Here is a 20,297-nt window from a genome sequence, read left to right as displayed (position 1 = left end):
TCCGGTTGCCAAGAACGCGGCGACGTAAGCCACGTACGACAGCTCTAGAAAAGGGAAGTCCAGCACCACGTCCAGGACCCTTTGGGCTCCTTCTGCTGATCTCGTGTTTATCGCGTGTTAGTAGAAGTTTGGTGAGAGACGATTCACGCTTTTCAGATTTGTGCTTCAGTTCGTTACTGCTCTTCAGTTTGTGCTTGTGGGTGCATATCTGCTTACCAGTGCGTGTAGTCAGTAAGCATTTGTTGCTCATTGTGGACTATATCTTGGTATAATACGCTTTGATTATCATTGTTTATTGTCTGCTCGTTTCTGGGTTTCAGGTCGTTCTTTCAGGCATTGCTGTTTATCGGTGCTTTCTGTTGTCCGTTCTGACCAGCCGACCGTTTTAAGCCATGTTTGGTGTACATACTCGTCGTAGAGTTTGTGCTGTGCAGGGGCTTGGTGTTGGGCTTTTAGCTTTGACACAAGCCCTGTTTCACTCCACAGTTTCCTTCAACGCCACAGGAATGGCAGACTGTGGCCTCCCATTTTGCCAGCCGTTGGAACTTTACCAATTGTGGAGGTGCAATTGATGGGAAACACTTCCGCATCGTCCCACCCCCCAACTTGGGGTCGTACTATTATAATTACAAGGGGTTTAATAGTATCGTGATGTTGGTGGTGGTGTCAGCGACCTATGACTTCCTTTATGTGGACGTGGGGCAAAATGGCCGGATGTCGGATGGTGGAGTGTTCGCACGGACGGAATTCTACTGGCGTCTCCAGAGTGGCAGTCTGGGCTTGCCACCTCCAGAGGAGAATCTGAAAGGACTCCTGTTCATTTTGTCGTGGCTGAGGCATTTGCTCTGTCAAACCATCTGGCCTTTCCCGATGAGGACCCTCACCCGGATCAGAGGATCTTTAATTTCCGGCTGGCCAGAGCCAGAGGAGTCGTGAGGAACACTTTCGGAATACTGGCCAGCCGGTTCCGCCTATTTTTGATGCCAATCCACATGGCGGAATATAAACTAAATCACATTGTGCTTGTCTGCTGCATTCTGCACAATTTTTTGAAAAAACATTCAGCTAACTATGTGGTCTCAGTTGGCCCAGATGCAGACTTGCCGGAAAATGACAACCTCATGGCCCTTGAAGCTTCTCGTCCTGGCTTGCCCCCCAAAGCACCCGCGAGGCCAGAAACCAATACATGAAGTACTTTGGCATATCAATGGCCCCCCTACCCACAGACGATGTCTGAGAGGCATTATTTTAATACATTTTTCTTTGAAACTCCATTAATCTTTGTTTTCATTGACTGCTTGGCTTTGTTTTAGGTGTCTCATAGGTATTTTTGCTGTTTTTTGTTGGGCCTTTTTTAACAACAGTACAAACCCAAGCTCTGAGCAAGATGAGATGACAGTCTCTTCTTCAGATAATCTTATTATATTGCGGGTCTGCTACACACACACCTTGTTTTTGTTGATAAAGTATGTAGTGCATTAGTGATAAAAATATTGCTCATTTTCAGCACCATGGCAGAAATATGTGGGGTCATGAAAATGGCGCGATTGGGGAAATTTAAACATCACTGTGGGTATTATTTACTAAAGGCACATCCACTATGCACTACAAGTGCACTGCAAAAGTGCACCTGAAACTGCCCTTGGAGTGCAAAGTGGATTTGCCTTCAGTAAATAACACCCATTGCCACAGAAACCAACAACTTTACTACAAATACTGCTTTTGCGCATTGAACAAGGAAGCCACACATTGTTGATAATTTCACTTTTTACTCAAAGCACATTCACATGTGCATTTAGAAAAGGGTTTTACAACAAACCAACATATTTGGTGTATAGAAAACATTATTTTGGGTAACATTTTTATAACTTGGCGTTTTTGTGTAAACAGGCATCTATCAAAGCATAACATACAGAACACAGGAACTTACAAAGTTCAACTTTGAAAAGTGAAGACAATATTAGACATGAGTATGTACAAACTGTGCTGATATTGCCAGATGGGGTGTCACCCCTGGAAAAGCCAAATTTGGAAGATGCACACACATTGAGAATACAAAAGTGGCCAGTTTCCTCCTGATCCCATGCCTAATGTCAACATGTGCCATCTCCCATCATGGGGTATCAATGTATATGTTTTGGGGGTGCAACCCCTTCATCTCAGCCACTTTAGTAGCAAGGAAGGGGTTGCACCCACAAAACACATACATTGATCCCCCATGATGGGAGATAGTACATGTTGACACACCGTGTGCATCTTCCAAATTTGGCTTTTTGAAAAATATAAAAGTTTTTGTGAAAAATAAAAACTATGCTAGCTAGTTTGGGGTGTTTCAGACTCTCCCCAAAACATCAATGATGTTCTTAATTTTCTGTTGAACATCATTGATGTTTTTCTGTATATTCTCTAAATCGCAATTGCACCCCATTATCTCCCCAATGAGGATCTGGGCACTTTCACTGGTAAAATGTGATTCTTCTTCCACATCACCTAAAAAAATAAACACACCATGTATTATAAATATGCAGACATACATTGATTAGCTTTCCGGAAGCTGTGGTCTCCGACACGCACCCGTTGTGGTGACAATTTGGCCAACTTCAACAATCTCTCCTTCTTCCTCCTCCTCCTTTGCTTCTGGTGTTGGTATTTCCCCTTCTTTGGGAGGGGTGGGGTCCCTGGTGTCCTCAGACGTCCCGTGTCTTTTCTCCCCTATGAGAATGTAAAAAAGGAATACTTAGCACACAGAGGGCAGAAATAGGAATATGAAAAATTGCTTGGAAGTGTCGTACAATTGTGTTTTTTGTCCGAGTTCAAAGGTGAGAACATTATTTTTGACACTTTCTAAAGCTGGAATACTTACCTGTAGTGTGAACAAATGTAGTGAAGTGTAAGTTGGCAAAACATGGGTTTTTGGAGTGGGCTAATGAACGATGTTTATTACGAACGATTGAACCCATGAACCTGAAAGTGGGCATTTTAAACTGTACAACATTAAATCAAAGCACATGGAGCAGTATGCAAGCAATAATAATAATATGAACACACGACAACTACTTACTTTTTTGAATAACTCGCTTGATCCTTCTGTACTGATCGTGCTCCCTCAGTTTCTGGACTGACCAGCGTTTTCTCAGTTGATCCTTGGATCGTCGCACCACAAAATTCTTCTGAAGACTCTTCACAACTTTAGTCATGATCTTGGCCTGATATTTGGGTTTGGGTAAGGTCCATACTTCCCATCATAGTCGTTCCTCTTCAATATGTCCACCATCTCCAACATCTCTCCAAAATACATATTTGAGGCCTTAAATCTTCTCCTCCAGGATTGGGACGTTTCAGGCTCCGGGCTTTCCTCGCCCTCCTCCTCGTTAGTGGAACTATTATTAGTGCGCACTTGCTGTGTCTCCGCCACGTGCTCTCCCCACTGCACCAAATTCGAAGGGGCAGGGAATAGTCCAGAAAGAACGTCAGGTGCGGGCAGAGTTTCACGCATGCGTACTGTAGCTAAAACAACACGCATGTGTCGTACGTACGATCTGTGAGTAGAGGAAGGAGGAACTGAAGCACCGATCATTCAAACGAAGGTACAATTTTAACTTGGTACATCACTAGCCTATACTGCTTCTAGATTGAGGCCTATATTGGCACAAGATTAGAGAGAGTTTAGCCTGACATTATTAGATTTTGTCTTGTGTTGTGTTTTGCAGACAAAATGGATCCCTTCAAGGAACCCCATTTTCTCGAGCTAATCATTGATATGCTCAGGGAGCTGCCCTGCCTGTGGCAGATGAAAAACCATCTTTCTAAGGACCTAAGAAAGAGGAAGGCAGCGCTGGAGAAAGTGCTGGATTTGGTGAAAATCATGCTCCCCACGGCAGACATGACCTATGTGATGGCCAAAATTGGTGCCCTGAGGAGTACTTATCTCAGGGAGCACAAGAAGTTCCAGGATTCCTTGAGATCGGGAGATCCAGATGCCATTTATATCCACAGGATGTTGTACTACGAGAAGCTGCATTTTCTGGCAGACCAGGGGGAACCCAGGCCACCACTCTACAGTCTTTCTTCAAGACTTCCTTCACCCCCAGCTGAGGCTTCCAATGTCCAACCTGGGCCTTCCAGGCAGCAACATGTGGAGGGGCCCAGCTTGAGACAGGTATAGCATTGTTGAACATATTTCTTGTCGTACATTTAATGATGTTAACTAGATGTTATTATTGATCAGTAAGTTGTGATTTAACAAAGTGGTTTACATCTCAATAGACAGTAGTGAACAAAAATGATTGGGACAAGAATGAAAAATGCTGGGCTAAGAATGATAGTCTGTTCTATTTGGTACATTCAATTTGCAACAGTCATGAGCACAAAATTGTGTGATTGATGACCAAAAACTAAAACTATGTCCCATTTTCACACACAGGAAGACCTCAGCCGGGAGGAGGTTGTGGCAAGTGGCAGCTGGGAGGTTCACCATCGCCCTCCTCCTCCTCCTGTCACAACTATAGGAGCCGAGCCACAGCCTGGAAGGAAGCCTGGAGGGAAGTGCCTAAGGAAGACCAGAGAGTGATGGCCTGGGTTCAGTCTTATCTGACAGAAGATGCAGCCTCTTGTAGGACCACAGCCTGGGGACATAGATGGCATCTGCTCTTTTGGACTTCTGGACCAGACTGTTCTCCCTGAGATATGTACTCCTCAGGCCACCAATTTAGCATTTTCAAATTAATTCATGTCTGCCCTGGGGGCCAAAGGCTTTGCCAAATTGACCATTTTCTCCAGCGTTGCCTTCCAGTTTATTTGTTTGACACCTAAGTGCCGGTTCACACAGGAGCGACTTGTCAGGTGATTTAGCCGCCTGACAAGTCGCGCTCCATTCTGTACTATGGAACCATTCTAATAGGAGCGACTCAAGTCGCTCCGACTTAGAAAAAAGGTTCCTGTACTATTTTTGGGGCTACTTCAGGCGACTTGCATTGACTTCTATACAGAAGTCGTTTTGCAAGTCGCCGCTGAAGTCGTGTGCAGGTCGTGCCGTCTCTGTGTGAACCGAGCCTTAATAAAGTTTTTTTTTTTGGTTGAAGAAATACTTGCGTATGTGTTTTACTTCAAAAAGGACAGTTTATTTGTGAGTAGGCAGGTGCATTTCACAAATACAAAGTCAAATGAATAACAAGGGGCACCAACACCAAACAACCTCCTCTAGATTAAAAAAGAAAACAAAAAATTAAAAAGATAATAATGGTGTTGTGGTAAGTTGACACACAAAACACACCAAAAAAAATGCAAAGATGAGCAAACTGTCAAAAAAGGAGATGCTGATTAAAAAACAACAACCCCAAAATTGAAAAAAAAAAATTGGGTAGATGTGACGAATTAAAATATTGTATTGCTGAAATGAGTAAAAAGAATAAAGAAATAAGTTTGGGAGAAGTGTGTGTGAATATGAGCAGCAAAACAACTTCATTCTTTTAGCGTTGTAAAGAAAAAAGAGAACGCTCTACATGAAAGAATTTTTAACATTGCAGCGTGACAAATGTGCTATATCGATTACGAGCGGTAGTTTTACCTGAGCAAGCGCTTCCGTCTCAGAATTTTATTGTGAGCATGCGTGGCACCTTGTCCATCGGACTAGGCTACACACAATCGGAACTGATGTGATTGGATCATGTTGTCGGAAATTTTATAGCCCAGCTCTCAAACTTGGTCCGTCGGATATTCCAACGGAAACAGTCAGATAGAGCCCACACACAGTCGGATTATCCGACAACACGGTCCTATCGAACATTGTCCATCGGAATGTCCAACCGTGTGTGCAAGGGCTAAGGCTTACACAGACCGACACCTGAGTAAACCCACATAAATCCTTGCAGAGACCTTGATTGGTCACCCCATGTTAAAACTTTTGGGTTTTATCTCTCTTAAATGTTAGGATTACATCAGGGAATGATATCATATGCTGACAATCCTTTACAAACATTAGCTAATTTAGCAAAACTCTGAAAGGCATACGAGGAATATCTTGGAAAAAGTAGGGTCATTTTTGTTTTGTAACATTTGTCCAATGTTTTGGAAAAAAAAAAAAATAATAAAAAAAAAAAATTAAGTACAAATAACATACTTTTTTTGGTCTTTAGGACAAAGAAAACAATGACTTCAATAATTGCGATCCCAGCAACAACTCCAATCACAATTCCGGCTACCTCACCACCACTAAGTCCATGGCATGAAGATGGAGCTGTAAAATAGAAATTAAATGTATTAGTAAATATAAGTGATTTTATTATTCTAGCTGTTTTTGTGTGGTATGATCATACTTGGCCATTTGATTTAATTGTAATTTCAATAGCATAGCTGCCAAATTTTTTATACTGTCTTACAGGATTCAGCATCAGCAAAGAGGGAGAGCAGCAGTGTAGAAGCGTGTGATTAAGGTGGTAAACAAACACCAATGGTAATTTTTGCTGGTGTAAACAACATTATGGTGTCTTTTTTTACGCTCTCTGTCATCACAAAAGCATTTATTTTTATCCCACTGACAACAACTATGAATCTTCTTTTATCCCCTGACACCAAAGATGGGGCTTAATTTATCCTACTGACACCATCAATGTGAAGCTTATTTTTCTACCTCTAACAGCATCAATAAGGAGCTTATTTTATCCCACTGGCGCCAACAATGGGTCTTATTTTATCCTACTGACATCAAACAGAAGGGTTTTCTCCCTCAAATAGTCTTGTGATGGTTAATGTGATGCGTGGCAGAGACCACTACTGTTATGCCAGCCCATAAACATTAAATTACATATCTAGACAGGACTAGACATGTGCAGTTTGTTTCGTTCCGAATTGAAATATCCAAATTTCTAAATTACGATAGTACCGAATTTAAACGAATCCCAAATAAAGAAAAAAGAATTTCAAATAGAATAAATTCAAATACATAAGAAAATAATATAATAGAAAAAAAAAAAGACTAGAATTGACTAGACTATAATAGAATAGAAAAGAAAAGGATTCCAAAAACAATAGAATAGAATGAATATAACAATTTCCCAAAATCCAAATATAATCAATTTGAATAAAATATAAAAAATAGATTAGGATATATTAGAAAATAACAGAATAGTAAAAAAATAAAAAATAAACGGAATTTCGTGAATATGATTATATTCTTTCTATTCTAATTTGAGAAGAATAGAATATAAAAAAATAATAAATAGAATAGAAAGGATATAACTATTTCCTAAAATTTAAATAGAATAAATTTAAATTTGAATAGAGAATTAGAAAGTATGAAATTTTAAAGGGTGTGTATCACAGGGTGACACTGCGAACAGACCAATATTAATGTGCCAACATCCCGATATAGGTTACGAAAAGAAAGAAACTAATGTTTTATTTGATTTCCACAAATTAGCAAAAATTAGACAAGAACATGAACATAGTACAAAAACAATTTTTATGACATTAAAAAATATGGTATTAATGTGGCCCACACTGCCTGAACACTAACTATGAGCCTTATTGGAGAATATTAGGTATATGGTGCTAAAATGTATAATACAAAGCCATTAATTCCAGTATTCAGTGTAGGAGATAAATTCAAACTGTATTAGGTTTGGTAAATTTGAATAGAAAAGAATAGTTTAGAATAGGAAGATGGTTCTATTCTATGTTTTCTATTCTATTCAGTTTTTATATACTATTCTGTTATTTTCTATTCTATTCTATGCCAATCTGTTCTTTTCTTTTATATTCAAATTTGAATTGATTCTATTTGAATTTTGGAAAATGGTTATATTCCTTGTATTCTGTTTTTGCTTTCTACTTTATTTTATTCTGTTGTTCTATGATATTCTATTCTTTTATTTTCTATTCTATTCTCTTTGGAAATTGGAAAATTATTCTAATTCAAAAACTATTCAAAATTGATTTGAAAACTATTCCACTCAAATATAAATATTCTAAACGAATTCTGAAAATGAATTAAATGGATTAAATTGAACTAAATGAATTTCTGTAAATAACGAATTGAAATTAAACAAAAACTATTTTTTTTGTTCTGCACGTGTCTATACAAAACAACAGTCTTGTATATATATATATATATATATATATATATATATATATATATATATATATACAGTGCCTTGAAAAATCCTTTAAATTTTCCACATTTTATCGTGTTACAACCAAAAACGTAAATGTAAAAATAACAATAAAATACAAAGTGGCACATAATTGTGAAGTGGAAGGAAAATGATAAATGGTTTTTAAAATGTTTTAGAAATAAATATGTGAAAAGAGTGACGTGCATTTGTATTCAATCCCAGTGAGTCAATACTTTCCACCTTTCCATGCAATTACAGCTGCAAGTCTTTTTGGGTATGTCTCTACCAGCTTTGCACATCTAGAGAGTGACATTCTTCCATTCTCTGTCAGATTGGATGGAGAGCATCTGTGAACAGCAATTTTCAAGTATTGCCACAGATTCATGAATATGCATGCTTTGATGTAAACCATTCCATTGTAGCTCTGGCTGTATGTTGAGGGTCATTGTCCTACTGAAAAGTGAAACTCCGCCCCAGTGGAATCTTACAGATTTTCTTCTATGATTGCTCTGTATTTAACTACAACCATCTTCTCATCGGCTCTGGCCAGCTTCCCTGTCCCTGCTGAAAAAAAGCATCCCCACAACATGATGTCACCACCATGTTTTTCACGGTGGGGATGGTGTGCTCAGGGTGATGTGCAGTGTTAGTTTTCTGACACACATAATATTTTGATTTTAGGCCAAAAAGTTCAGTTTTGATCTCATCTGACCAGAGCACCACCTTCTTACACACATTTGTTGTGTCCCCCACATGGCTTCTCGCAAACTGCAAACAGGACTTCTTCTTTCAACAATGGCTTTCTTTTTGCCACTCTTCCTTAACCACTTCAGCCCTGGCCTATAGACATATGACGCCCACAGATGGGATCTCCAATCCTGGGTGGGCGTCATCTGACTAGGAGGCGCGCACACCCGTGGCATCGCTCGGGACCTGGTGCATGTGCCCGGCGGTCGCGATGTCCGCCGGGCGTCCGTGATTGCCCGGGAACACAGCAGGACCGTGGATCTGTGTAGAAGCGAGATGGAGGCAAGCGGGAAGTGATATAGGGCTTGGACATGTAAGCCACCTGATGATTGCAAAATAGCCTTCCAGTTATTTATGAGGGCCTTGACAGTTGGAAGGTGAGAGTGTGTAGAGTGTAGACCCATCCAAATAGCTGCTAGCAAGTGAGAGGAAGAATGTGACATATCTGCGGTTTCGATCGAGGTCCATGGTTGTGATGAGGCTGAGTCCCACAATTTTCTAGATTGGTCCAATATGATGGCTTTGTAGTAGGCTCTAAGGTCCGGGACTCCCAACCCAGCAAATCTAGTTGGGATATTAAGTAGCGTGGCTCTAATATGTGGCTTGCGGGCCGCCCAAACAAAGTTGTTGATAATTCTTTGCAGTATAGCAATATCTGGTTTCAACATAGGCACAGGTATTGTTCTAAACAGGTAAAGAACATGCGTTAGTAGGAACATCTTAGCTAAAGCAATTCTACCTGCCCAGGAGGCTTTTATGGAAAGAAGTGAAGTAGCCGTTTCCTGAAGCTTCCTGGTCAATAGAGCAATGTTAGTATGCAGAATTAGGGAGGCTGGGGAAGTTAAATGAATACCTAAATAAGATATGGAAGAATTGGGCGCCCAGGAGAAGGGTGAGATTGACGTAATGCTTGTTTTAAGATGTGTGGAGAGGGAGATCCCTAACATCGCGGACTTGGTAGGATTTAATTTATACAGGAAGATTTGGCTAAAACTGTGCAGGAGAGCACAGAGAGGAGGAAGAGAGTAGCTGGGATTAGTAAGCCAGATGACAATGTCATCAGCGTATAGGTCAATCTTCTGAGAAGTCTGGTTAATTTCAAGGCCTGTTATTTCAGGATTAGACCTAATGGCTTGTGCTAAAGGTTCAATCATTAATGTGAAAATTAACGGTGACAGAGGGCACCCTTGGCGAGTCCCATTCATGATCAGGAAAGGGGAGGACAGTAAACCTGACGTTAGTACTCTAGCGCTGGGGGTAGAATATAGGCCTAGTATAGCTTGATGAAATGTGCCCGAAATGCCAAATTTTTGAAGGACCAAGTCTAAGTAGAGCCAATTGACCCTATCAAATGCCTTCTCTGCATCCAAAGAGATCAGCAGAGAAGGCACTTGATGATGCTCAGCCCAATAGAGCATGTCAATCAGTCTGCGGGTTCCATCCGGGGCTTGTCATGAAGGGATAATTCCCACCTGATCAGGGTGAATCAAGGAGGAGATGAAACTGGCTAATCTGGTGGCTAATAATTTTGAGTATATTTTAGTATCAGTATTTAGTAGCGATATGGGGCAATAGTTAGCCGGGTCATGGGATGGTTTCCCCGCTTTGTGTATAGTAGTGATGACCGCTTCTAGAGATTCCGATGGTATTTCCCCAGTAGCTAAGAACCTATTAAAAGAGGCGCATAAATGAGGTATTAACTGGTCTATGTAGGTTTTATAATAGTCGTTTGTATAGCCGTCAGGTCAGGGAGCTTTATGTAGGGGAAGGTCTTTTATCGCTTTAACAAGCTCTTGATGTGTGAAAGGTTGGGCCAATGATTCCAATTGTGAAGGGGAAAGTGAGGGGAGCTGAAGGGGGGCCAAAAATTCTGATATTCGCTCTGACGTAGGGTGTGGTTCTGAAGTAGATTCGGCAAGGTTATATAATTTCGAGTAGAAGAGACTAAATTCATCTGCGATATCTTTGGGGTTAATAACTTTCTGTCCCTTTTTGTTTAGCAGGAAAGGGATCCTATTCTGTGCCGCTCTCTTTTTGTATTGTTGGGCAAGATGCTTCCCAGTTTTGTTGCATTGGGAGTACCAGGTGAGTCGGAGATGTCTAAGGTAATAATCAAAGTTTTTGTGAAGAAATGAGCCAAGGTAATTTCTTAGGGCGCTAATTTCTTTCGCAACCGATGGGGAAGGTGTTCTTTTATTTATAACTTTGAGATTGCGGATTTGTTGTAAGAAGGAGTCAATTGTAGCTGTTCGTTTTTTCTTCTCCTGGGCACCCAATTTGAGGCTTATTCCACGGATAACCGCCTTATGGGCGTTCCAGAGCGTTGAGGGGTTGGACACAGAGCCAGAGTTAGAGTCAAAGAATGATGAAATCTCGGATCGAATCAGTTCTTGAGTCTCCGGTACACTAATAAGTGCAGAATTCAGACGCCAGAGAGTGTGTCTAGCTGTGGGTGGGGAGATGGCAATATTAATCGACACTGGTGCATGATCTGACCATGTTATGAGGCCCACTGTGGCTTCACTGATTCTCTGGAGTGTTATTTTGGAGACTAGGAAGAGATCGATCCGAGAATATGACTTTTGTGCATGAGAATAAAAGGAGTAATCTGTCACGTACCTGGTAAGCGAGCCCAGAATGCAGGGAGCGGCCTCTCGTAGCCTCTGGCTCGAGAACCCCTGAGGGTGGTAACAGGGATTCAAAAATTCAGAGGGCACAAGTGCCTGGCAAGTAAAGGCAGGTCCGGATAGTCAGCAGCAACACAGGCAGCAGGTAAGAACGGCTGGTGACAGTCGGCAGGTGGCAGCAGGCACAGGCAGATGGACTGGAATGGCAGACGATCGTCAGCAGGAGACAGCAGGCTCAGGCAGATCAAGACAGGAACGGCAGGAGGTCGTCAGCGGTGACAGCAGGTACTGGAAATCCAAACGGATCGGCAGGTAACAGCAGAGTCGGGTACAGGCCAGGTTGGCAGCAGGCAGACAACAACAGTACAAGGGTAGAGGCAGAGACGTGGTCAGACAGGCAGGTAGTCGGTGGCAGGCAGCAAACGAACGTGGTCAAGAACAGGCCGGGTCACAGGAATCAAGGCAACAGGTAACAGGTAACAGAATCTCCGAACACGCTGTAGACTGGACAGCAAGAGGGAACCTGAGGCAGAGTCCTTAAGAAACCTTTAGGGCGCCAAAGCGGTCGCACGGCGAGTCTGCGTGCCCCCGCGAGTGGCCATGCGTCCGTTCGTGACCCCGCGCACCCACGTGCGCTCGTTCACCACATCGCGCACCCGCGTGCGCCCGATCGTGCCAACGAGCACCCGCGTGCGTCCGTTCGCGTTAACACGCGTTAAAGGGAAACGACAGGTTCTCAACAACAGTCCTCTACGGGCAGATCTCCCATGTGCGATCGGATTGCCAGGACGGCCATGACATAATCCCTCTCGGTACCGTGAAGACATCTCCATGGATCATGAAGGTCCTCCTGCAGGGCTACAGCGGATAGGGCAGTGGAGTGTCTACGTTTCCTATTGGAGGTGTCCAGATGAGTATCTAGAACATCATTGAAATCCCCACAGAGCACTAGGTGCTTCTTGGGAAAGGGTTGGGTTTTGCTCAATATGGACTTATAAAATTCTCTTTGGCCAGTGTTCGGGGCATAAATATTTACCAAAACTAGTGGTTGATTGTTGAATACGGCTGAGAGGATTAAGTATCTACCCGCAGGATCGTGTTCAATATGCGTGAGGCTTCTCGCCACAGTAGCAATCTTTTAAAGGGACTGTTAAGGCCTTTGGCATTTAACGACACAATCTTGATCGACATGACTGACGGTGATTAGGGACTGATATTAGCCTGTGCTTTGGTACCAAGAGAGATACACTCCGCACTAGAGGGGGACTCTAGGAGTAACACAACAGAGCAAAATTGTAGTAGGGAAGTCGGAATACCTCACGTGCTACTTAAACAATAGATTGGGTTATCAGGTCAGATACATTTCCAAAGGGAAATGACTGAGCCACTCACACACCTGTAAAGATCAATACAGCAGCTACTCTTAAGAAAACAAGCACGCAAAAAAGTTGTAGTAAATTATAGGGCGATTAGCCCTACAATAATTGAACTCTAACCAGCGGATGTGCTTAGCACATCAAAAAAGAGAAGTGGAGCGTGGAAGGGATATCATATCAGCTTCCACTCCTCCACAGCAACATTGTACAAGTGTAGTATAACACAAACAGTATAGGCAGCAGTATATAACTATAGTATCTAATAACACAAATTACAGCATAGAGCCGGGTATGTTCTGATTAAGTGAGAGCATGGGAGTCCCATGGAGTGACCATCCTGGATGAAGGTCTTGTTCCCGGAGTAGTAGGAGGGGGTGCTTGAGTGATCAGACCCCAATTATGAAGTTGCTTGAGGCCCTCTTTCGGAGACATAATGGTGACTTGTTGGTTGCGATACGACACCAAGAGCTTTGTGGGGTGTCCCCACTTGTAAATAACTTTACGTTCAGTCAAGATGGAAGTCACTGGTGCGAACGCCCTACGAGCTTGAGCCGTGGTGGCAGAGATATCATTGAATAGCAATACCTTGGTGAATGGCTCTGGGAGGGCTCGTAAGGCTCTTGCAGCACGCATGATTTCCTCTTTTACATGAATGAAGTGCACCCTTGCTAGTATGTCCCTGGGGACCGAGGGGGGGAGGTGCTGCGGCTTATGTAGTCTGTGCGCTCGGTCAATTAGCATGTCCTGAGTCGTCAATGATGGGACAAGTTTGCGGAATAACTGGTGCAGATACGGAATAATATCCATTGTTGCCAGGGACTCTGATACCCCCCTTATTTTTATGTTATTCCTGCGTGAGCGATCTTCGAGGTCTGCGATTTTTAAACGTAGTTGAGATATTGCTGCAGCCTGCTCATCCTGTATGTCTACCATCATGTTATGCGCATTAGTAGCCTGAGAGAGATGTTGCTCGATATGCTCAGTGCGCTGCTCTAAAGAGTTAACTGTGTCCTGTATTTGGTTAACATAAATCTTCAACTCTCTATGTAATTCAGCCTGGAGGGACATGAGCATGGCTTTAATGCTGTGTTCTGAGGCAGGGTTGTCTGCGGAGGGGAAAGCAGCAAGTGATTGTGCCTGAGTTTGTGCTGTAGAGGGACTACAAGTCCCAGCGCCATGTTGTTTTTTAGAGGGAGGCTGTTTGTCAGGAGAAGGTGCAGGGAAGTCAGCTAGCCTCTTACCTCTGTCTCCCGGGGACAAAGTGTGGTTGTCCAGTTGGTCCATGTCCTCCAGATGTTCAGGACAGTCAGTAGACAGACTTGCCTGTGCATTCGGCGGTGTCTCTGGGCTTCTGCAAGCGCGGTCAGCGCGGTCGGCGCCATCTTGGCTCCCCTGCCGTGGAGGCTTCATGTAAAAATCTAAGAGCCTTCGGGGTCCCTTCAACTTAGATTTCTTGCGGGACATACTCCGCGGGATGTCCCCCAGCTGTGTCCCCCGATCCGGAGGCAATGCGGCGGTATGAAAGCTGCTTTTGTTGCTGGATATGGCTGCGGAGGAGCGGAGCAACTGAATCAAGCAGCCATCCTCACCAGCGGCCAGGCCACGCCCCCAACATTCCCCTTTTTTGACTGACAGAGGCACAATTTCACCCAACAAGATACCCACCCTGGGCAAAAAGAATCAAGACCATTTGAAGACCCCTTGCACCCTTTTATACAAGCCTGGTAAAAAATACTCTAACCCTTTTAAGATTCACTACACTCTGCAAAACCTGCCTTTGGAAATGCAGTTAAATCTTTTAAAGACCTCTCACACATCACTCATTCTCCTTTTTTAAATGTATTTTTTTTTTTTTTAATTAAAAGCTAAAATATAAAGTATCCCTTAAAATACAAACTTTCTAAATTAAAAGCTCAAGAGGCAAGTGAGAACTGGTCAGGTTGGGAGAACTGGCAATTTAGCTAATGAAATCTTGCTAGCAAGAAATTTATGGGAATAATGATTGTTTTTAGCCCAAAAATAGAATAAAATATTCTGTAAACTGAACATATGCACTAAAATATTGCCAACCAACAACTGGACATCATATATACATATATTAATGTACCCCAGAGAGTAAGATGTTCACATAAATCTGAAATGCACATTATTACAGAGATGAAATACATATACTTTATATAGGCTGGTTTGTTATAAAGTGCCGCTTGTGATTGATTGTCCCCTAACAGACAGCATAGCTGGGTCCTAATTTGTTGTGTCCTCCATACCTCTGTATTTTAATTGAGCAATATAGCCTGGCTCAGCCTGTGAGTGTAAAAGGAGCTAGCAGCGGCATTATTATGACTCTCTTCCTATCAATGATAGATGTACTGTGCAATGCATTACAACATGATTGGCTAACACTAAGGCTACGTTCGCACTGTAGCCGTAGTTTCATTATCGGTAAAGTGCTGCTCGTTTTAGAGATGCTTTACCGTCGTTTTAGCGGCGCTTTACAGCAGCTAGCGCTCAAAGAAAGGGTTAAAACCGCCCGTGCTTCTGAAACACTGCCCATGCATTCCAGCGGGTAGATTGCTGCTTGCAGGACTTTTTGTAACGTCCCAAAAGTGCACCACCCCATTGTGAAAGCACTCTGGCTTTCGCACTGGGGTGGCATAAGAGGCAGTTTTCAGACTCTTTACAGGCGCTATTTTTAGCGCTAAAATGCCTGAAAACTGCCTTTAGTGTAAAAGGGGTCTAATGCCCCTGTTGCTGTTCAGGGACTAAATTATGCAATTAAATGGTTAGTCAGGTTAAAAAAATATGTCCCTTAAGTTCAACCAAAAGAAAAAAATGTGTTTAATAGATTACATTTAAAATGACCTCCTCAAGACCATAAACCCCCAACTGATGCAGAGGAAACCAAGCCCCTGAAAAAAAATGATCAAATTTCAAGAATATTTAAAAATCCCCCCGGGCCTCCACCTTGGCTGGAGTAATAGGCTCTCAGGAGACCCAGACAACCCCTGCAGAGATCCCTGGTGCTTCAGGTGTTTGCACTGACCTCTCATGCATAACGGATTTGATGATGTTGGATTGAATGCTATTTGTATTAGGCCGCGTACACACGGGCGGACTGTATGGCGTACTTAGTCCGTCGAAACACATTTCAGCGGACAGTCCGCTCGTGTGTGGGCTTCAGCTGACTTTTTCAGCGTGCAGTCTGGCGTACTAAGTATTTCGGATTTTTCGAAATTCTGTCTGTCCTACTTTGGTTTCAGCGGACAATCCGCTCGTCAGTAGGCTAGTTCGACGGACTAAGAATGGCGCATGCTCAGAAAGGATTTACACGGCGGAAGGTTGCATTGCTCTGTATTGGACTTCCTATTTCTAGTCCCGTCGTACGTGCTGTACACGTCATCGCGCAAGCTTTCGACGGACTGTTTGTGCATCCGTGTGTGGTCAAGTCCGTTCATTCGAAAGTATGACGGACTGTCCGTCGGATTGTATGACGGACTAAGTAGGCCATACAGTCCGCCCGTGTGTACGCGGCCTAAGGTGGCTTTTTCGTTTTTAGTGGTTTATATGGATGTTGGATTTTGCCTTGAACCCCACATCCAATACTCTATCTAGATGTTTTGACTCACACATGGATAATAAAATCTAAATAAATATTGTATGTACTAAATAATAAACTTTTTATATCTTTGTAAAGATTGATGCATTTATGTGACATACTTCAATATATCCATGGGAACCACCGCCCATTTATTTTATATATTTGCCTTCATAGACCCTTCATTACATTCATTTTTTTTCACCCCTCTCCAGCAGGTGCATACTAAAATGTAATTCAATAACATTTTTATTTATTTGTAAACTTTACTTTTGCAGACAAGAAAATTATTATTATTATTACTGATCCTCAATAGTAACTCAATACTTCCTGTGTTAACATTCTAGAGTGAAATTTCTTCTAAATATTTTTAGCCAACTAAAATGTGCGCAATTTGTGCAGTTATCAAGTCTTATCAGTTTACTTTAGTGTAAACATAAATGTAATGATCTTCTAATGACTGAATTTAAAGCGTTTCAGTTTTCATATCAAGAAATAAGAAATGAAAGCTACCATAAATTATATATAGCGATATCTACCTCTCTCTCTCATATATATATATATATATATATTATATATATATATATATATATATATATATATATACACAAAACTTTTAACTACAGGGCCCCTGAGATTCAATTCCCCTACGCCTGATCATCATCATTATACTATATAACTGCAATAAGTCATGCAGCACATCAGTCTGTATATAATCATTATTAGTATTAGGATTTCAGATGGACCTGATCGGACCCACCAGTCTCTTCTATGGGCCATCCGATATGATCCTGTCTGCCAAAAACTGAGGGATGGGGTACCTATTCCCCATCCATCCAGCTGATCAGATCAGGTGGCATCAGATGGAAATGGACAGGCAGTCCGTTTTTATCCAATTGCCCCATAGAGGAGAGCACTACTGTGTCTGTGTGCCCATGGACATGTTATTCACCTGCCTTAGCAGGAATCAGGGGTGAGATCCCCACTGAGCAAAGAGATTCCATTTAATGGAGGCACTCATGTGAAAGGGGCCTTAGTATTATCTGTATAGTAGTGAACCCACCAAATGTCTGTTCACAATTTGATGGTCTTCCAAAATAATCTCCATAGCACATCATGGTTAATCCTTCAAGACTAGTATTTTCAGGCACATTCCTTGTCACTTGGTTAGTTCCAGTTTCTGATAGACCATTGAATACCATTGTGACATTAGCAGCTGGTTTTCCTCCTTGCCATGAGCAACTGAGTTGGATATACTGACTACTGGAACCTTGCAAACAAGCCATATGTCCTTCTGGAGGCACTGTAAGAAAGAAAATATAAAATAACTAATTACTAAGTACCAGTATGGTCCATTACATAACTGAGCCAAACTTCTTTGCTGCCAATGCACCGCTTTAGTCTTTTATTTGAATTCTCCAAGAACAGAAATATGGAAACTACCATTCCTTCCTACTAAGTTTTTTTAAATTGGTTTCAATGGTATATTTGAAGACATACATATAAATATAGAGTGTATTTACGATTGATTTAATGTGGTTCTAAATGTAAAACTTAATGGATTCCCACAGGCAACCAGCCTAACTCCGTAGCGTGCGACCATGAGTGCCCCCTTAGCTGCTAGCATGTTGGGTCAGGCAGAGTCTCTTTAAGACCCTGGCTCCCGGGTTTGGTGCACATTTTGAAAATTGCTAGAGTAGGGACAAAGCACTCAGTGATTAGCATCAGGGAAAGGCTCTGGAGGAGAAAAGAAAGTGCAGGGACATGCCATCCTTCCTTGAAGCCTTCCCATTTGGGTACAGACCAGCCAGGCTGCAATCCACTCCTCAAGATAGACCCTGTTGGCACTTCTGAGTCTTCAATCCACTGTCTAGACCTATGTGGTTTGTTTCGTTCTGAACTGAAATTGGGAAAAAAAATTTTTTGAAACTGATGTTTCAATAGTAACGAATTTAAATGAATCCAAAATAAGTAAAGAAAATTGCTGACAAAATTTGAATCAAATTCAAAACGGTTTCAAATAAAATTCAAACATTTTTTAATTAGATTTTAAAGTTTTAAATTTACGAATACAATAAAATAGAACAGAAAATAAGGTAATAGTAAATAAAGGAAAAGAAAAAAAATCAATAATACTGTACAAAAACATCTGTACGACTAATGTCCCATCAACATCTGTCACAGTGTACCATTGCACAAAACCTCTGTAATACTAGTGTCCCAGCAATATGTGATGTGAAAGCTGAAAAATGGCCCAAGCAGAAAAGAATTGTCCAGTATTCAGGTGTTTAAATTAACCACTTCCTTCCCTTAGGTCGTTCCTGAACATCCTGTCTTTGAAAAGGAATACCGTTGTTATGGTAGCAGCTAGCTACCATAACCCCGGTATCCTCTTCAAGAGGCGACGATTTTGTTTCAGATAATAGTGGTCCCTGCGGCGGATTTGCCGTGAGATCACTTTTATCGGTGGCAGGAAAGGGATGTTTACATTCCTTGCAATAGGAATAAAAGTAACACTTTTTTTTTTTTTTTTTTTTAAAGAACAGTGAAAAAATAAAAGGTAAAATAAGAAAAAAGAAAATTAAATGTGCCCCGTCCCGCAGAAGTGAACGCATGCCCGCATATGAAAACAGTGTTCAAACCACACATGTGAGATATCACCGTGATTGGTAGAGCGAGATCAATAATTCTAGCCCTAGACCTCCTCTGTAACACAAAACATGCAAGAATTCTGTAGAATTTTTTAAACATCGCCTTTGGAGATTTTAAAGGGTAAAAGTTTGTCGCCATTCCACGAGCGGGCGCAATTTTGAAGCGTGACATGTTTGGTATCAATTTACTCAGAGTAACATTATCTTTCCAAATATTAAAAGAAAATGGGCTTTACTGTTGTTTTTTTTTTTAATTAAAAAAAGTGTATTTCTTTAAAAAAATGTGCACTTGTAAGACCTCAGCGCAAATACGGTGTGACACAAAGCATTGCAACGACCACCATTTTACTTTCTAGGATGTTATAAAAATCCTATGTTCTGTCAGCTCAAGTAGTCCTTGTACAATGCACATATATGTTTAACCACTTCGTTACCGAGCCTATTTCTGAGATTTGGTGTTTACAAGTTAAAAACATTTTTTTTTTTGCTGGAAAATTACTTAGAAAAATATATATATAATGTTTGGGGGTTCTAACAGCTTACCTGTAAAATCCTTTTCTTGGAGTACATCATGGGACAAAGAGCCTTAAGTAATTACTTAATGGGTTATGGGCCTCCTTCAGATGTTGACATTGGTAAACCCATCAGGGTTTACTTCCTCTTTAATGGGATGTCCCATAGCAATGCTACTTGAGGGCTGGGAAAACAACCCGCAGGGTACCCACAGACTTGAGAACTTATACTGCTCCCTGCAGTACACTGCGCCCAAAGGCGATATCCTCATCCCTCCTTACATCCGCCTGATAAAAAAAATTTTCATGAATGTATGCACTGAAGACCAAGTTGCGGCCTTACAGATTTTAACCATGGAGGCCTGCTGACGCACTGCCCAAGAAGCACTAACCGCTCTGGTAGAGTGTGCCTTAACTTGAAAAGGGGGAATCTTACCCCTTAAAAGCATAAATTTGAATTATAACTTGGCGAATCCACTTAGCAATAGTGGATTTCAACGCTGCCTGTCCTCTTAGGACCCTCTGGCAGAATAAATAAAACATCAGTCTTATGAATCTGAGCAGTTGCATTTAAATAGATCTTCACTACTCTCACCACATCAAGAAAATGTAGTGACTTTCCTTCCCTGGAACATTGTTTTTGAAAAAAATGGCAGGACAATATCTTGGTTCAGGCGA

At 41.7% G+C, this 20,297-nt stretch overlaps 1 protein-coding gene across 5 annotated transcripts in view; it reads right to left on the bottom strand.

The window, feature by feature from the left end:
* Positions 1-20,297, bottom strand: part of LOC143934022 (cell adhesion molecule CEACAM1-like) — a 194,302-nt gene that overhangs the window by 72,528 nt on the left and 101,477 nt on the right. For 3 of the 5 annotated variants that reach the window (XM_077457256.1, XM_077457258.1, XM_077457255.1), the window contains exons 6-7: positions 17,520-17,759; positions 6,119-6,235 (exon numbers count right to left, since the gene is read on the bottom strand). In XM_077457256.1, the coding sequence (XP_077313382.1) occupies positions 6,119-6,235; positions 17,520-17,759 (357 nt within the window). The remainder of the gene's footprint in view (positions 1-6,118; positions 6,236-17,519; positions 17,760-20,297) is intronic. The other 2 variants (XM_077457259.1, XM_077457260.1) reach the window with 2 other exon arrangements.

This window comes from Lithobates pipiens, unplaced genomic scaffold (assembly GCF_037356315.1).
Source record: "Lithobates pipiens isolate NorthernLeopardFrog02 unplaced genomic scaffold, aLitPip1_a1.2 Scaffold_27, whole genome shotgun sequence".
In the NCBI taxonomy this organism is placed as follows: Eukaryota; Metazoa; Chordata; class Amphibia; order Anura; family Ranidae; genus Lithobates; species Lithobates pipiens.
The sequence above is the reverse complement of the archived record's forward strand: the minus strand, read 5'-3'. Positions and strand labels throughout refer to the sequence as shown.